We start from the raw sequence: 17,306 nt of genomic DNA on the forward strand, positions 1-17,306 counted from the left end.
GGGAACAATGGTGGATGCTACAGAACATATCCTTTCCGTAAGCTCTCTTTATTCTGCACAAGGATATGGAAACTCAGTTGTTACTTGGGTACCTAGCACGAGTCAGTAAACATTACTGCTCAGGTTATAAAATGCCTTTCAGAATTTTTTTCCTGAAAAAGTAGGTTGAGATCTGCCACTTTGATGCATTTTCACATATACACATGTGCGTATACGTGCACACAGAGCTACCGTAGTCTTCATGAGCATTCTTAGTTGACAAAGTTCCATCTTTTAGTTAGCTTGATTAATTGATTAACTTTTTTCTTCTTCTAAGGAAGACCAAAAATTAACTTGTTTAGTCTTGGGAAACCATTTGTACAAAAGAGGAAAAAGGCATTAAATTTCCTATAATGTGGCTGTCAGGACAAGAAACCTGCCCAGGTGAGCAGTCCTACAAAATCCATAGCCATCCTAGCAAAGTATTGCCCCTGAGGTCACACTTATATCAGTAAAGCTGTGCTATTTTTGTTGAGGTAGACTTATTCTAGAATAAACCCCTTCCTTGACTGAAATAAATTATACCAAGATAAGTGATTCTGCCACAAATAAGAGATGACACGTCTGTCAATAGGTGATATAATGCGTGTCACCTCCAACAGCTCTGCACTGGCAAGAGTTTGTAAGATGGCACAAGCTTGAAAAACAATACAAAACAAGTTACATTAGAGACTGAAAGTAACTCTTGTGCAAAGAGTTAATGGAGTATTTTCATCTTATGGATTTGATATTAACTTTCCATAATCTTCTTTTACTACTTGCAGTCTTTAATATGATTCAGCCAGTCTTCTTAACAAAACCTGCATCTTGTTAGATACATACTGAATCTTATCAGAGTACATCTTTATGAGTTATCACAGAATTCTTACGAATCTCTGCTGGTAAACATTTGAATTTTGTTGATTGCATAATGAAAACTGGAACTGAGGATGCTCCGCTATGTTACAGCTTGAGGTGTTATACAGAGTCTGAGTAATTGGGGCAATAAATGTGTATCACAGGTGAAATGATTGTGTATGTACTGAGTAGCAATCTGTTCATATCAAGAGTTTTCTTTTATTATAAATATTTCATTTAGTCACTAAGACCAAATATGTTAGCCTACAACTGGCTTGCAAGGTAAAGGCATGAAATTGCTTGGCTTAGCCTCGTTGTCCGTGTTGCCAACAAAATATACATCAAATTAAGATTGCAAGATTGAAACTCTAATGTGTTGAACAGCTATAAAATTAGTTAATCAGAGAATATGTAGTAACTTCATGATGGCTATCTAATGTGACATATTTTCCATTAAACTGGTATTTGTTGACCAACGAGAGTGGTATTGCAGCTTGCTCATACAGTTAACCATTTCACTACTCAGGAACTATTTTAAAAGATGTGTCCTACTATGTTGCTTTGAATAAATTCAAAATGTAAACATAGAGCTTTCTTTGTATTGTGCCAAGTGTCTTTGTTTTAAATCCAGGTGACAGTGATCCCTAGTGTGACAAGTGAATAAAATCCCACTTGGTTTTTTTTGTATTCCCATCTGAAGTCAATTTGACCCTCTGGTGTTTGGTGTCAGTCAGTAGTCTGTTTGTGTACAGTGCAACACGCTTTTTATTTCTCAAGAAGCCTTGCTGATGAAGTGTTGCATTGTTTAAGACAGATTTGTGATTCCTCTCCAATTGCTGCCTGGAGATCACAAGAGGGGAGAAAAACTAATACGTCCTGGTCGAACTAAATTTTCTTGTGAGTCCAGTACCATCTATGATAGCTGATTCATCCGCCTTAATAGATGACAGGGACATTACAAGTATTAGGTCTTTGTCAGTCACTTCACAGATTCTAGGGCTTCCTTGTAGAGATGATTTTTTTTTAAACATGGAATAGAGAAGTTACACAGATCTCAGCTCTAAGAAGTGTCTGGTTTTTCTTTTTTGTTTTTTTAAGACTATGTTAATCCTGGCCTTGCAAAAATTTTTAATCACTGTGGATTTGTTAAACTGCCTTTTGCAAATAAGGGCAGTCAGAGAATCTGTGCAACATTTGTTATAATAGTGTAAGCATCAAATTCTAGGCTGTAAGAAGCAGTGAGACTAAATAAAGGGGAACTTCTCCGTGTGCCTCACTGATAAACCCATTGCAAGATGATTTTAGATTTTGTGTGGTAGAATGTGCAGCCTTCTTTTTTATTCTGCAGGTAACTATGGTAAGTATCAATTTAATTTTGGATTCAGGAAGAAATTTGCTTAACTGACTACTGGATAATGTTTTCACTATAACTTTTGTTTGTCTGAGCAACGTGACCTCTGAAGCAGAGGCCTTCACAAGTGATGAAGTGTCATTCTCTTAGCTTATAGGGATCTGTCCTAGCAGATACACTAATTTACTTTCCACTAGGGTTGCGGGGGGATATGTATCTTATGTTCCTTTAGATTCATAATTGAGTGCTTTCTCTAGGGTGATGGGTTTTTGTTTTGTTTTCCAGGAAGATGCTAGCTGCATTTTTTAAAGATTATTGTGTGCCTTGTTATGTATTTGTAAGACATGATATGCTACTCTTTAAATATTGTTAAATTTCAGAAAAGAGGCTCTTCCTCAGCACAAATCTAGAAACCCAATCTTTTGAAGTTTATTTAGAAGTGGGGAAAAAAATGCTGTTTGTGTTGGAAGGTATGCACTAAGTATGGTAAGAATGGTAAAAATACAACAGTCAGCCGTTACTGCTGTATTGGTTCAGCTGGTGGCACTGAACCCTCTGCTGCAGAAACTCTGAAGCCTGACTTGTCTATTCTGTCAAGCGGAGTTAAATTACTTAGGGTTTGTGAGCCCAAAAGCCTACATTTGGCGTTATTGACCATGTAGAGTAGGTGCTATAACAACCATGATGTTACAAGCAGTGCCTTAGAATGAAGGTTTGAGTGGAGCTTTGAGTGACTTTCTCAGCAAAGCTGCTGCTGATCTGGGAAGTCACACTTGGTCAGTGGCATCTGGGCTCTGTGCTACCCACATATTCTGCACTTCAGGTGTACAGTAAAACAAATGTCAGTATGAAAATGAGCAATTCCATTTTAAAATGACTGCCTGTTATACCTTGGACCGGTATAAGGTTATGTCAAGTAAAAGCACATTCTTCTTCTCAAACTATCAGCTATAGATATTCAGCCCATCTTAGCCATCCAAGCAGATGTAATTATTTTCTCTGTTCTTTTTTCTTTCTCTCCTGAATCCATACAAATACAGCTCTGAGTTGAGGATGGTGAAGGAAGAGTGTTTCTCCCTTTGGGGTGGCATGTGACCTTCTAATACAATGGCAGCATGTTCTTCAGAGGTTAACTGTGAGCTTTAGACTAAATGATGTCCATACTGCTACAAGCAAGGAAGTGTTTCACTAAATTGCAAGACCAATCTTCTTATGACTTCAGTAAACTTGCAAAAGGGTACAAAAGAGGAGTTGTTGTTAGTTAATCCTGTAATTCCAGTGTAGATCTGTCAGTAGTTATTATAGTTTAAGATATTTACAGGACCCATGAGGGACTTCAGATCAGTTGCTCTGATAAGGGGTTCTAGTTTTCTAGCCCTTTTGAAGAACTCAGTTCCAGTAATCCTCCCTTTCTTCTCCCTTTCCTTCCCTCCCTGAAGGTCATCACATTCCAGTTTCCTACATGAAAGGATGTTACCAGAATTGTTGCACAATTCCTGTGCGAGAACAATTGGCAGGGTGGTGTCTGAGCCGACCTTCTTGCATGTTCTTAAAATGAGGCTGCATTCTGCCAAGAAAGGCATTTGCTGGAGGATTGCTGCCATCCTGGAATGCTTTCTAGGCCTGCAGTTGCATAGACTTGGACAAAACGCTGAGTTTCAGAAGATGTTTGGGCTGGGAAGGGATTTTGAGGTCATGTCTGAATGTTCAAGCATCATTTGGGTACAGGTGGGATTAGCACTGGTACCTGGTCACTGCGGTCTCCAGGCACCATTTGGTTTGTCTTTGTTGTTGCAGGGAACATGGTAAAACTGTGGTGGCAGTTCCCAGCGTGCTGTGCTGTGCTAGCATGTACCAGTGGGGCTGAACCAGCAAATAATAACACAGCTGAAGACTGGGCGTATGCTTTTTTGCATAATATTGCAAACCCTCTTCAATTAGCATGTGGCATCACTCTTCAAGTGCAGGATTTTATAGTGGATTAGGAGACTAAATGAATAGAAGTACAGAGGAGAGAAGTTGCACAGGATGCAGGAAGAAAGGAAAGTGAAAGACGAAGAACAAGTGCCCAGTTCTTGTTCAATTCCTGCTGCTTTGTTTCACCATTACTACAGTTATTTCTCTTCAGAAGATGGGAATGACATGTGGTGGGTAGTGAGAAGACACCACTGAATGTGTTTTAAAGTTCTTAGTAATATTGTTATAGCCATGGTGACAAGTTTTTAAAGAGGAAATAATTAAATTGACTGATCTTGGAGTGAAGTAAAAGCTGACAGGCTTGTGAGACCCACAAACCTGAAGAAAGCAAGTGTCTTCTAAATCTGTCTGTTGCTGTAGTAGATGATTACATCTCTGTAGAGAACTGAAAGATTTGTGCCTTAAACTTGTTTACGTCTCAAAGCCCTCTTCAATCTATAAGGACAAATCTAGAATCATAAACTCTTTTTATGGGAAAGCATTTAAGGAAGACTGTGAAGTTATTGCCAACTACAAATTAAGGTTCCTCTCTAATCTTTAGCCGGCAAGTCTCCCAACAATTTGCGTAAGGGTGTGATTGTATAGAGGGGAAAACAATAAGGGTGCTGAAATTTCCTTCTTCTTGACGTGCTGTAAACTCTATGCTTTATGGGAGCATAGAGAGAACATATGTATGGGAGAAGCTGCATTCCTTGTTGTGGGAGGGGGCTGATCACAGCAGTTGTATCCAGCTGTGTATGTTACCTTACCGCTCTCGCAGCAGTGAAATCTCGTGCTTATTTTGGTGGGATTGTAGATCACTGACTCAAAACATCAGAAGTTGTTCATTTCTGTATAGGAGACGTGGATGTAGCTTTGTCAGAAGGTACCACAGTAGGTTTTTTCTGCAGGTAGATTGTTCTGGACACTTTGGAGTTCATTGTCTCAATGTTAGAAACACAAGTAGTGGCTTTTGTCCCACTTTCTGTAGTATCTTGCAGCAGACCTGTTTCTTTTTATTTTGTTGTTTAACTTCACTTTGCAGTCTGGAGTATTTAAAGTAACCAAATAATTGGTCTGAAAACATAAAAGAAAGCTAGGTTTCCACTAGAGGATCTGATCTAGTGTGAGCTAATAAAAAAAAGAGTTTCATAAGCACAAGATGCCATTGTGTTTTACTGAAAACTTGCTGCTTTGGGGGAAAGAGGAATTTAAGCATCTGCAGAAACTCTGGGAGAGAAAAGAATAAGAAATAATGCTGTTAATAGAGGAGAAGAGATGCCTTAAATGGCAGTGAATGCTGTTAAAAATACCAGATCCTGCCCACTAATGATAGGCCAAGTTTTGCAAACTTAACAGGTTTCATCCTTTTTTCTTATGCTTTGCGTTTGATGGGATTTTGCCTTTGATTACACGGTTGTGGGTGGAATGTCTGATACTCTTGGCAATGAAAACTATATAGGTTCTTAAAATTACATTTGTTCTGGCCTGGAGCATAGCTGTGTGGGTGTGGATGTTTCTTTGAGGCCTGATGTTCCTTTTGGCTGATCACCTTAAGTTATCTACAACTTTGAAGGAAGATGATTAATATCTAGCAGCCAACTTCACCATGTGGCAGAGATCCACACTGCTGTAGATTCAATGTTTCAGTATGTGAATCACCCATCTGATGAAGGTAGTGTTTGGTTAATCAGCCATCCAGAAATACACTTTGTGGACCAGAGACAAGTAATTGTAAATGTTACCTATCATAGTCTCATCAATAGCATAGTACTTAATCTCTTAAGCACATTAGAGTTATTAGTTGATCAGAAATGCATTATCATCTGCTTAGGTGAGATGGTATGAATCTTTTTCTGGGCAATACAGAAATGTACTACACTTTGCTAGCTAAGAATTTAACTGATAAATAGGTTTTCCCATGACTGTCTGAATAGCTGGAATATTTAAAGTATACCAACTGTCTAATGTCCTGTGTACTGGTTTAGACAAACATTAAAAAAACACAGAATTGGCTGAATACATGATAAATTGGCTGCTGCTGCTTATGTGAAGCAAGCTGGTTAATCAGAAGTAATCTGTTTAATTTAAACCCAGCTCATTTTAACTGAATAAGGTTAAGGAGCAGCCACGTGATCAGTTCAGCAAGCAGATTTAAGCAGGAAAAAAGTAATTTCCATCAGTACAGGCAAGCAGGATAAAACATGGCAAACAACTTCAGCTGATTTGATGTTTCCATTAATGATTCAAAGTGTAAGTAAACTTTTCTTCAGGATGCTGTTACCCATGAATGTTGAGCAAATTTTCAGTCTTGCTTAAAAGCAGGTACCTATCTTGTTCTGCCAGGTACCTCTTGACAAAAACCTGATACAGAAAACCTAGGGAATGTTTGGACTTGACAGCTATGCTTGTCTTAGTCCATTCAGCTCAGCCTTATCAGAAAATAAGTAATTAATCTTGCTTACATGAGGGAGAAGAAACTGCATATTCTGGTGTGCATTTCATTTTAACATTTCCATAAGCACAAGTGATATTTTCATAGTCTGTATTTAACTAGTGACCTTGTGTTGCAGTTACACATGTGACTTAAGACTGTTGTGTTCACGGTTTTATCTTAATTTATTCTCTAGGGAAAGCGCGTGTGCAGCAGCTAGCAGAGAACACGAGGTATTTCAGGAGACGGCTGAAAGAGATGGGCTTTATCATCTATGGAAATGAAGATTCCCCTGTTGTGCCTCTGATGCTGTACATGCCAGCAAAAATTGGGTAGGTTTAACAGGATACCTCCTCATCCATAGTCTCTAAAGCTAGGATGGTACAAGAATATTAAGACTTTACTAAATATAAGAAAAGACTAGTTTGATTTTTGGTTCTATGATCGTTACCACGTCTTATAAAACGTGGAACTTCCTACATGTGATCTTCAGAAAACCAGGGCTTGTAGCTTGAGGCAGCAAGAAAACACTTCAAAGGGAAGCAATTTTACCACCATGTGCCACGTTTTAAAAGTTGGGGGCTTTTTTTCTTTTTGTTTATTTGTAAAGTGTGTGCTTTAGAGAGAAGTGTGTGCTAAAGAGAAGCTGAAACTGGATAGAAATGAACATTAAATATCACTGGAGGAATACTTCAACGAGCTCCTGGATCAGAAGCAGCCAGCATTTCTACAGATGTACTCTAAAAAATAAAAAAGAAAAAACAGAGGGGCAGGACACAATGGGGCACAATGACCTGTATTTGAATCCCAAGTTTTTAAAGAGGTCTGCATTTAATAGCTCAGGTGTTCTTATTGTAAATACTAATAGAACTGTAACATATAGCTTTATAAATGCTTATGAAGTTGTGGGCTGCTGTGTGCATAATTAAGGCTAAAATTCTGCATCTATTAAAAAATTTTTGCAGCATAAACAAAAGCCTGATTTCAAGGATAACTTGGCTTTCATAGCTGCTTTTCAGTGTCTCTGTATAATGCAGTGCTAAAACAACACTTTCAAATTTGGAAAGCATAGCTTCATTTTAAGCCATGCTGAACATGTCTAGTGCTCTTCCAGCTCAGTTAGGCTTCAGTCTGGCTGTGAACTGTGGTTCTGTGAGGCAACAAGCATCTTCTAGCACTCTGCATGAAGCCAGGTCAGTCCTCCACTCTTCTCAGTATCACCCAATTTAAAAAGCCTGAAACTTTTATGGATGCTGTAGAGTCTGCAGTGTGTGCCGTCCAGCACACGGAGGCACGGTGTTTCCTACTGCCCAGCTGCTCTACCACTCAGTACTATCTTTTCCCTGGAAATGTTCATGGAAATGTTTATTAGCTGAGCAGTTGGGCCAATAACTTATTGTAAAGTGAGCAAGAACACAGAGCTCTGACGAGAGTTGGCCTTTAGTATCTACTTCATCCTTTCTTTGTCTCTGTTAGTCTGTTTTTTGAAAATAGTTTGAGAGTACTAAATGGATACAAAATGAAGTGTATCAGGATACACCAATTTATAAGGAAAATAGTTGTAGCAGAAGTAAAAGGCAAAGATTGTAAAAGCCTAGTAGGGGATGTTATTTTTATGCATCCTTATAAGCATCTTGAATTCATTGCTACTTCTCAAGACAAGGTCAGTTCAAAAAGGATTAACCATTTCCTGGGACCTGTAGAAACACTCACAAATGCACTGCTATTATGGAAAGGATCTAGATCTTTGTGCCTCTCATTGAATAAGTCACAACTGTTAATTTCTTTGAAGTCCATAAGAATTTGTTTTGTTGAAGATACTGACTGACAGTTCTATGAGGTTTCTGCACCTTCCTTAAAAATATTTGGTAAAAGATTAGATGATCTCAATTTACTGTGGCAATTCAATGGTTCCCATGATAGGCACTTAAAAAGTGGTACATTCTGTGACACCATAATGTACTTTACTTGAATTAAATTGGTAAAAACAAGCCTCCTTGAAACTCCAGAACTATCTGCTTTGGGGGATTGCAGCACGGGGGATTCCTTGCATAGTCAGACTTCTGAACCTAAACCCCCATTTCCTATTGGAAAGATTTCCAAGCTTAGGTTACAGATCCATTTAGAAACAGCCTGCTAAAAGACCAGCATCCGCTACATACGATCTTTCAGCTTTGTTAGAGCTTAATACAATGAAACCTTTTGAGGAGGACCACCTTGGGATTCAATTTTAAAAAGGCTTTTGTGAACAGGTGTTCTACCTCTAAAAGCAAGCACTAGAAGCTCCAAGTTGTGGTCTTACAGACTTGTTTCAACAAAGTCCTGCATGGGTTAACATACTGAGACCTTCATGCTGCTGCTGCTGCTTTGCCTCCACTGGTATCATTCTGACAATCTTTCTTGTTCTTTCTGGCAGCGCGTTTGGGCGTGAGATGCTGAAGCGGAACATCGGTGTTGTGGTTGTGGGCTTCCCTGCCACCCCCATAATCGAGTCCAGAGCCAGATTCTGTTTGTCTGCAGCTCATACCAAAGAGATGCTTGATACGGTAAGTGTCTCATCTTGTCTTCCTCATGGTTTCTATAAACAGATACAACAATTGTCTATTTTTTGTAGACTGGTTCAATGTTTGGTACACAAACTAGTTGAACCTGATGTTCAAAGCCTTGTGCAGTAGAGCTGGCAATGACTCTTTCTCTTTCCTTGCTTCAACAATGCAGAATGGCTGCCTAGAGCAAATAGCAGGGACTTTCTTTTCCTATTTTAAATTATGTGAGAGAGACAGTCTTATTCCTTAGAGACAATGCTTTTTCCTCTTTTAAGAGGCTGCACCTTCCACTGAATCTTTTAGAAGGAAAAAATTCTGGTTCTTCTGACCCTAGATGCAGAAGGTAAGAAAAAAAACTCCTGAGAACCTCCAAAATGTCTCTGTTCTTCTCAAAAGCAAGTGCAAACCTCAGGACATGATTATGAATGATAATTTTTATTCCTAAGATTACTATTCCAGTTCTTGTTTAAAGTTTCAGAGCACTGTATCTTAAATGATCCTCCCCTGAATGAGTCTGTACCGTGTGCGGTGCCTTACTGACTGCTGCCTGCATTAAGCACATTCCAGTGAGAATGGAGGTCCCCTCTAAGGAGGCCTGCATCACAGTTAGGGATGCTGCCTTAAAAATCAAGGATGGAGGTTACTCTGACTAATACAGTTGAAAGGGGATTATATTAATAAGCCTGTCGATTCTTACTATGTTTTAATGTGGTAACTACATTCATTTTTGAGTCTTCTGATAAATCTTCTTTGATTGACATGTATGTGTGCTGTCTTAGGCTCTGTCAAAGTTCTCTGCTGTGTTTTTTCCCCACTTTGTTGTTCTGTGAGTCAGAACCTGTGCTAGGCTGAGTCATGACTTTGTACTTCAGGAAAGTAGACTCTTTCAAGCTGGTCTCTGAACCAGACAGATTTCCAAAGGGTACAGTCCTGAAGAGAGGAGAAGCCTACACAGTTGAACAAACCTGCAGAAACAAAATGGAAGCACATAAGAGGTGCAAGCAGGGGCTAGTGACCCAGGAGGAATAGAGACAGTCCTGAGCATACAAGAATAGGGTTAGGAAAGCCAAAGCCCACCTGGAGCAGAGTCTGTCAAAGGACATGGAATGCTGCAGTCAGGGCTTTTGTTGAGGGTATTAGTAGCAGAAGGAAGAGTAGAGAAAATGTGAGGCTGCTGCTGAATGGCATGGGGATCAGGTGACAAATGACATGCAAGAGGCCGCGGTACTTGGTGCCTTTATTGCCTCAGTGTCTACTGATGAGACTTGCCGTCAGGGATCCTGGGCCCATGAGGTTAGTGGAAAAACATGGAGCAATGAAGACTTACCCTTGGTGTGAAGGAGGATCAAATAAGGGAACATTTAAACAAACTATAAATATGCACACATCCGTGGGACCTGATGGGATGCACCCACAACTGTTGAGGGAGCTGGCTGTCACTGCAAGGCCATTCTTGATTATCATCTTTGGAAGGTAATGGTGATTAGGGAAGGTTCCTGAGGTTCGGAAGAAAGCAAATGTCACCACTGACTTCGTGAAAGGCAAGAAGTGTGACCTGGGAAACTGCAGGTTGAGAAGCCTCACCTTGATCCTCAGGAAGGATGATGGAGAAAAAAATCCTTGAAACTATTTTCAAACCTATCATGGACAAGAAGCTGATTTGGAGTAGTCATCATGGAGTTATGAAGGGGAGATTATGCCCAGTGTCTGGATATGATCAGATGGTAACACTTCAATATGTGAACAGATATCTGTTATTGTCATGTCAAAAAAATAGATGAAAACTTTTTACACTTCACCACCACAGAACTTTCAAATTAACAGCTGAAAATGGCTCTTTTTAATTTCAGTTTTGTTAGGAAAATTAGTAAGGCAGTGGCGTGTGCAGTTTGGTAATGGGTACTTAGTGTCATTATGTATCGATTAAACAAGTTGCCATGTATCTGTGGTGCTGTACTTGCTGCTTCTGAGTTGCTTCTGCCTTACAAGGCCTGAGAGATTCTGCCCTGACAGACAGCAGACTGCTTAAGGAGTTCTTTCCCAGCTATTTGCCCTGCTACTCTTGCCATAATTATCCCAATTCAGTTATTTCTGTTCCAAATAAAATTCTGGAACAGTATGTTTGGAGAAGGCCTTCTCCTTTTCCTTTCCCCCTGTATAAAATTAATAGTATCACAGACTTGGCTCAGAGCATGGTAATAGAACTGAATACATTGACACAAAGGATGGAGTGGTAAGTTCTGGCCAGGTGGGTGGGAAGGAGGTGAGGGGAAGGAAAAGAAAGGAAACTGAAGTCTCTGAAATGGTATTGCTGCAAACTGAGCTACAACTGAAACTGTGTTAACTTGATGTGCTGGTACTGCCTGAGCAATCATGCAGTCTTGCTCTTGGTTAGATTCTTGGTCTTCTCTCTTAGTGACTAGCTGGAGTCTTTACTGTAACAAGCTGCTTTTGCAGGGTCTACGTAAGTACTATACTTGCTGTCTTCCAAAACCAATCTGTAACTTTTATTACTCTGCTTATATAAGCTCTTTTCCTGTCAATTCACTTACAGGTCTTTCTGCTTTCCAGAAAATGTTTCAAATTTTATGCATTGAACTCTAAAGACTGATTTCTAGAGTACCTCTCTAAGGGCTAAATGCTCTAAACAGAGGAAATTATTGTTTAATATATTAGGGCTTGTCTGCCTAAGAAAATTATTCCAGGACAAAATGAGGTGTGAATTTTGAAGTGAATGAAGAAATCCTGATTTAGCTCAGTATGTGGAGGCTTTGTTCCAAGTTAGTGTAATCTTCTTTAACGTTCAAAACAGCTGCACACTCTGAACCCAGAAGATTGGCAAGAGGAGTTTGTAAGGAACAAGTCTGTGTCAGTGACTTTGTGTTGTTTTTTTTCTTGTGATGCAGTGAAAAGGGATTGATTTGGGGCAGCTAATCATTAAGGCAGCCCTCAGATCCAATCGCTCTACTGAACTGTGGCAGCAATATCCAGGATGAAAAAGAACTGAAAGGAATAGACTTGGAGACAGCTGGCAGAGAGCTTCTTCAAGTCAGTGACAGAGAGGAGAACTTGGTAGCCAATCCATGTGTATGTGGATGCTAACTAGAGCTGTTAGGGCACTTTTTCTAACCAAAATTTATCCAAGTTTGAAGCACAGGGAAGAGGAGCTTGTCTCGTAAATGCTTATATTTGCAATGCTTCCTTGTTCTTATTAAATAAGCCTACATGATGGGGAACAGTTCTCAGTTACAATTTTAACTGTTTTATATAAATAAAACTTCCTTGCCTGAAAATATTTGGCTCAGGATCAGAGTGAAGTCCTTCATAACCTGCATCCCTGTGGGCTGGTCCTTTCTTTTCACTGATGAAAAATATATTACACTCTCCTGAAGTCAGAGTTCACCAATGCCACTTCCTTTGTAGTCTTTGCTGGTCACATGGTCCTTTTTGTTTTAAATTAATAAAATCCTAAATCTGCATTCAAGAATAACAGTTAACAGACTCTTTCAACAGAAATTCAACCTTAAATTGTTTCCATATGGGCTCTTTACTTAAAGCTCTGGCAAACTGTGCCCATGCTTTTGTTTTGTTTTTACCAAGGTCCAACTTCTGGTTTTGTCATTCTCCCAACTTTTAGAGAGAGTTTCTTGCTGCCAGATATAACAACCATGAGGGGCCATTGTTTAAAGAAACAAGAACTTGAACTATCTATCCAGGAAGGAAAAGCATGTATGGATATTAACCTCCATCTAGTCTCAAGAGATGGGCATTTGACCCAGAACATGTTAAAATTGGAGCATTAATGTTGAATTAGTGGCATCCTGAAGGGATGCTGAATGTATCTATCTGAATAAATTTACAATTCAAGGGTATGCAGAATGCCAGCCTTTGAGTTCAAAAATCACATTTGACTTGGAAGTCATCTTCTGAACTCATTTCTTTTTTACTTGCCTAGATAATTAGCATCACATATTGTTGCAGATTTGTCTGCAGCAACTGACTTTTGTACCTTATTTCAGGAGTGTTCTGTAGAAAAAAGGAACTGAAGTTTAGGGTTTGGCTTTTAAAAAAAAATCCTATTGTGAACCAGTGTCTTATCAAAGAGATTGCAACATAAAGAAACTATGATTAACTGAGCCGGGACTTTCCTCATTTCTTACGCTAGCAGATGTTTGATCTCTGTTAAACTCAACATTTGCATTCGGGTCAAAATGGTGAAAGGTTTTGTTAGCACACTAGCAGTGTTCTAGGCCATCAGTTGCCTGAGTGTTGCCCTTGTGGCAGCTTGCTTTCTAGGGAGAAAATGCTTAGGATCCTTCCCAGAATAACTTTTTTTCATTCCTTAGATTGACTGGTAAAAATCTCCCAAGCGATGTTGTTTATGATACAGAGCTTGCATCTCTATATGGACAGCCCAAATTAACCAAATGTAGTTAAAACAAATGCATCAATAGAACTTGATAGCACAATATTGCAGTTTGCTTTTTCCTATCTTGCAATTTAAAAAATACAGGTCAGAGATGGTGTGCCAACACGTGTATTGTTTTCATAGTGAAGGATACATAAAGAGGAGTCAAACCTCCAAGTATACTTTTTCTGCCTCAGCTTTATTACCCCCAGGAAAGGAGAAATGTTGTTTTCAGTTTTTCTGTGTGTGAGTTGTTATAACTTTTTTGGGAATGGCAGTGAAATCTGAGCGAGTGTTGCTGGATGTTACTGTCCTGCTTTGGAAGCAGAGTCAGTCAGGTGGGTGCAGAGTCGCTCTGTTAAGTGACCAGCGCTGCTCACTTGGTCTTGAGACTTCCAAATGCTAAAATCAAACCCAAATCCTATGTACCTCTGAAGCTACAGACTGCTAGCACAGTAAAATCTCACTGAAGTAAAAATGGCTGTCAGAGTAGTCTGTGGGAATGCAAAAAGGCAGATGTGCTGATAACTCTTGCATGTTTCTTCTGCTGATCTACTGTGATCTCTTTCTCAGGCTTTAAAAGAAATCAATGAAGTTGGGGACCTTTTGCAACTGAAATATTCCCGTCACCGATTGGTACCGCTCTTGGACCGGCCGTTTGATGAGACTACATATGAAGAAACAGAAGACTGAACTCCCTCCATGTGCCTTGGTGGGGGGAGCACACCCAGTGGGACACTCCGTGGCACACAGCCCACAGTGTCCATGAACAACACACTTCTGACTGCTTAGCATAAAAGACATTTCCTCACAATACTGAAGTGGCCACATCAGCTCTAAATGGCATTTTGTAAATAGGGAGAGGAGAAAAACAAAGCTTTGATTCCCGTGTCTTCAGGGTCTGGCCCTAGAGGTGCTTGACTTTATTTTTTTCTCATTGCTTTTTTAATTTATTTGTCCCAATGATTCACAGCAACCCAAGCTGGCTGTGGCTGATCAGCTCAGACTTTGTAATCACCGTTAGCCTCCCAAATGCTGGCTGAGATGTCGTGAGCATGTGTGACGCTGGCATGGCAGCATTTCCAGAGTCACTGCTAAGATGTCTGACCTTCCCAGTAAGGAGTGAGCTGACCTGTCTGGTTTTGGAGACTTCCCAGAGAAACTGTTGATTGCTAACTTTGACATATTTAACAAGAAGGAAAATCAACCAAAGCTTTTTTTCTTTTGCAGTTACTTGTGTTTAAAACTTGAATTTAGCCTTTTTAAAATAAATGTGTTGTTGACTTGTCACTGACAGGACCATTGTTCCCAAACATTATTTAGTTTTGTAAGCCACAGGCAGAAGGACTTCTGGGACTGTAGCCTCTTTTCCTTCCCAGTATGGATACTGACCAGATTGTCTCCTGGTTTTGACACTCATTATCCTCTTGATATAGGGTAAGTGTTGGAGAGGTTTTTTGTTGGTTTTGGTTTGGGGTTTTTTGTTTGCTTGTTTGTTTTTTCAAACAGGCTGTGTTTATCTTCCTTCTGACATACTTCTGTTTAAAAAAAAAAAAAAAGGTAGCTTTAGCATGAGTTGCTTTCCCTTCTTCGAGGTAATTTCTCTTTTGCTTTAGGACTGTCATAAAACCACAAACAAGTCGCTGCTAAGTTCTAGAAGAGTGCACTTGGGATCGAGTAAACCATAGCAAGCCTTGTGCTTCTTGTTTAGACCAGAACCCCTCAATAAGCAGGCCTATACAATGGATGACTGTTAGGAGAACCACTTATTTCATGCAGATCTGTAGAAGAATGATTGCTACCCTTTGCCACACTAATTCACTCTTTCTTTTCATATACAAGATGTTCTTCATTGGCCTTTTTGAACAAGGCTTTTATGCAAGGAGTGTAGACAGCTTTGATCTTCTATCAAAGCTGATGTTTCAGTGAGCCAGCAGTCTCTCAGGTAGCAGCCACGTCTGTGTAGGCCTTCCCTGAAGAGAGAATATCCTCATCGCATTTGGTTTAAGGTCTTTATTCTTTTTTGGTTCTGTTAGTGTAGATCTAATTAATGTTCACTGAGCCGGTTGCTGTTTGGAATCTTTATTTGCATGTTCTGCACTGTCTTACTGTGATCAAAGTTTAAAATAGACACCATTACTCTAGAACACCTTAGAGGTGATCTGCTACTTAAGTCATTGCATCTTGGATTCTTTCAGGGAATGGAATAGATCATTGAAGAGGTACCAAAAGTTTTCTAACAGGATTCAGTTGCAGTATAGTTTGTTTCTGTATGTTTACCTTGGACATGTGGGTTTTCTGCAAAGATAGTAAAGCTTTAACATCGTATCAATTGGGTTTGAGCCAGCTGTTCAATTTGAGTTAGCATGATGCTTTTTGCAGGTGGCTGGAGTTTTTTAAACAGATTCTTCATCATAATGCTAAAGCAGAGTGCGGCTCAAAGCTATCTGCCTGGTGCTGCAAAAAAAGAAATAGTAATGTTGTTTAAGTTCTTTTATATTCATTCTGTAACTATCATGGATGTAGCTCTTAGGTCATTAGAACCAAGCAGTTCTGAAAATACATCTGGTGAATTGTAGCAGAATTGTTTTCTATTTTATAGAATATATATCTTCATGCATTTTTAGATCTTGTTGCATTTTAATGCGCCGGAACTTCAGAACACTGATTCAGTTCTTAACCATTGCATTTCAGAAATTTAATTAGATGAGAACTAAAATTGACTCTTTCAAAATAGGACCAGATAACTTTGTGTTAGTCCACTAGTGTTGAGTTGCTCACCTTCTGGAGCAAAGTGTGTGCACAGACCAAGAAGTCTGTAACCTGTATCTGCAACTTTAATAGATATGAAATAGTCTCATTTGTTCAGCCACAGAGTGAGTAAACTGTGATTACGTGAACTTACTTCATCAGCTTGACCTTTCTCACCCGTGTTCTGCCCAGGACTAGCTCTAACATTCCAGCAGATTACCTGCTTTCTGACTTCAAAAAGCTTTACCTCAAATAATGATCGCTTTTTTCCTTTTGAGATTGTGGTAGGGAACAAGAGGAAGTTAGTGCAGGAAGCCTTGACTCCAGCCCAAGTACCGGTGACTTTATCGTGGCCTGGTTTAAAAGTGGACAAAACCAACCGACCTGGAGGCCCAGGCGTGCGTCAGTGGGGAGCTGTTCTGAGTATTCCCAGGCATACAGCATGCTTGTGTCTGCTGGATAGTCAAGTCAGTTTGAAAATAGTGATCTATTAAGCTAGAAGTGGGTTATAGTAAATTCTATAAGTCTTGAGTCTTAATCTTGTCTCTGGGATTCAGTTTTAGGGCAGCTTGTCTTTAGAAGGGAGAAACACATCTGGATAAATCTCAGTAATTCAGATAACTCCTATACAACACTTCTGAAATAGTGTTTTAAAATTACTGGTCCCCATTGGGATTCCCATTGCACTCGTTTGAGGAAATTGTGTTCATACTAAACTTGTGCCATTTAGTATCTTTCTGCTATGTCATGCTGTCTGCATATGACTCAATTCTGGGTGCAAAGACATTTCAGAAATCATTCAGGCAGTTAGTAGCATTTGCAAACTGCTTAGTTACATTTCAGTCCTGCCATATCTTATTTGGGAAGCAACTTCCCCTTCCCTCTCAGGAGGTTTTTATTCAGGGGAACCTGTTTTGCCATAGTCTGGTACCTCTTGAAACTGCTTCTGGGAAAGTAAGAAGTTACAATTCCAAGATTTCACAC

At 39.5% G+C, this 17,306-nt stretch overlaps 1 protein-coding gene across 1 annotated transcript in view; it reads left to right on the top strand.

Annotated features, from left to right (window-relative positions):
* SPTLC2 (serine palmitoyltransferase long chain base subunit 2) overlaps positions 1-17,056 on the top strand; it is a 79,716-nt gene extending 62,660 nt beyond the window's left edge. The window contains exons 10-12 of the mRNA XM_080345548.1: positions 6,814-6,949; positions 9,034-9,163; positions 14,145-17,056. Coding sequence (XP_080201674.1) covers positions 6,814-6,949; positions 9,034-9,163; positions 14,145-14,264 — 386 coding nt within the window. The 3' untranslated portion in view covers positions 14,265-17,056. The remainder of the gene's footprint in view (positions 1-6,813; positions 6,950-9,033; positions 9,164-14,144) is intronic.
* Positions 17,057-17,306: the final 250 nt, after the last annotated feature.

Source organism: Nesoenas mayeri, assembly GCF_963082525.1.
Source record: "Nesoenas mayeri genome assembly, chromosome: 5".
Lineage (NCBI taxonomy): Eukaryota > Metazoa > Chordata > Aves > Columbiformes > Columbidae > Nesoenas > Nesoenas mayeri.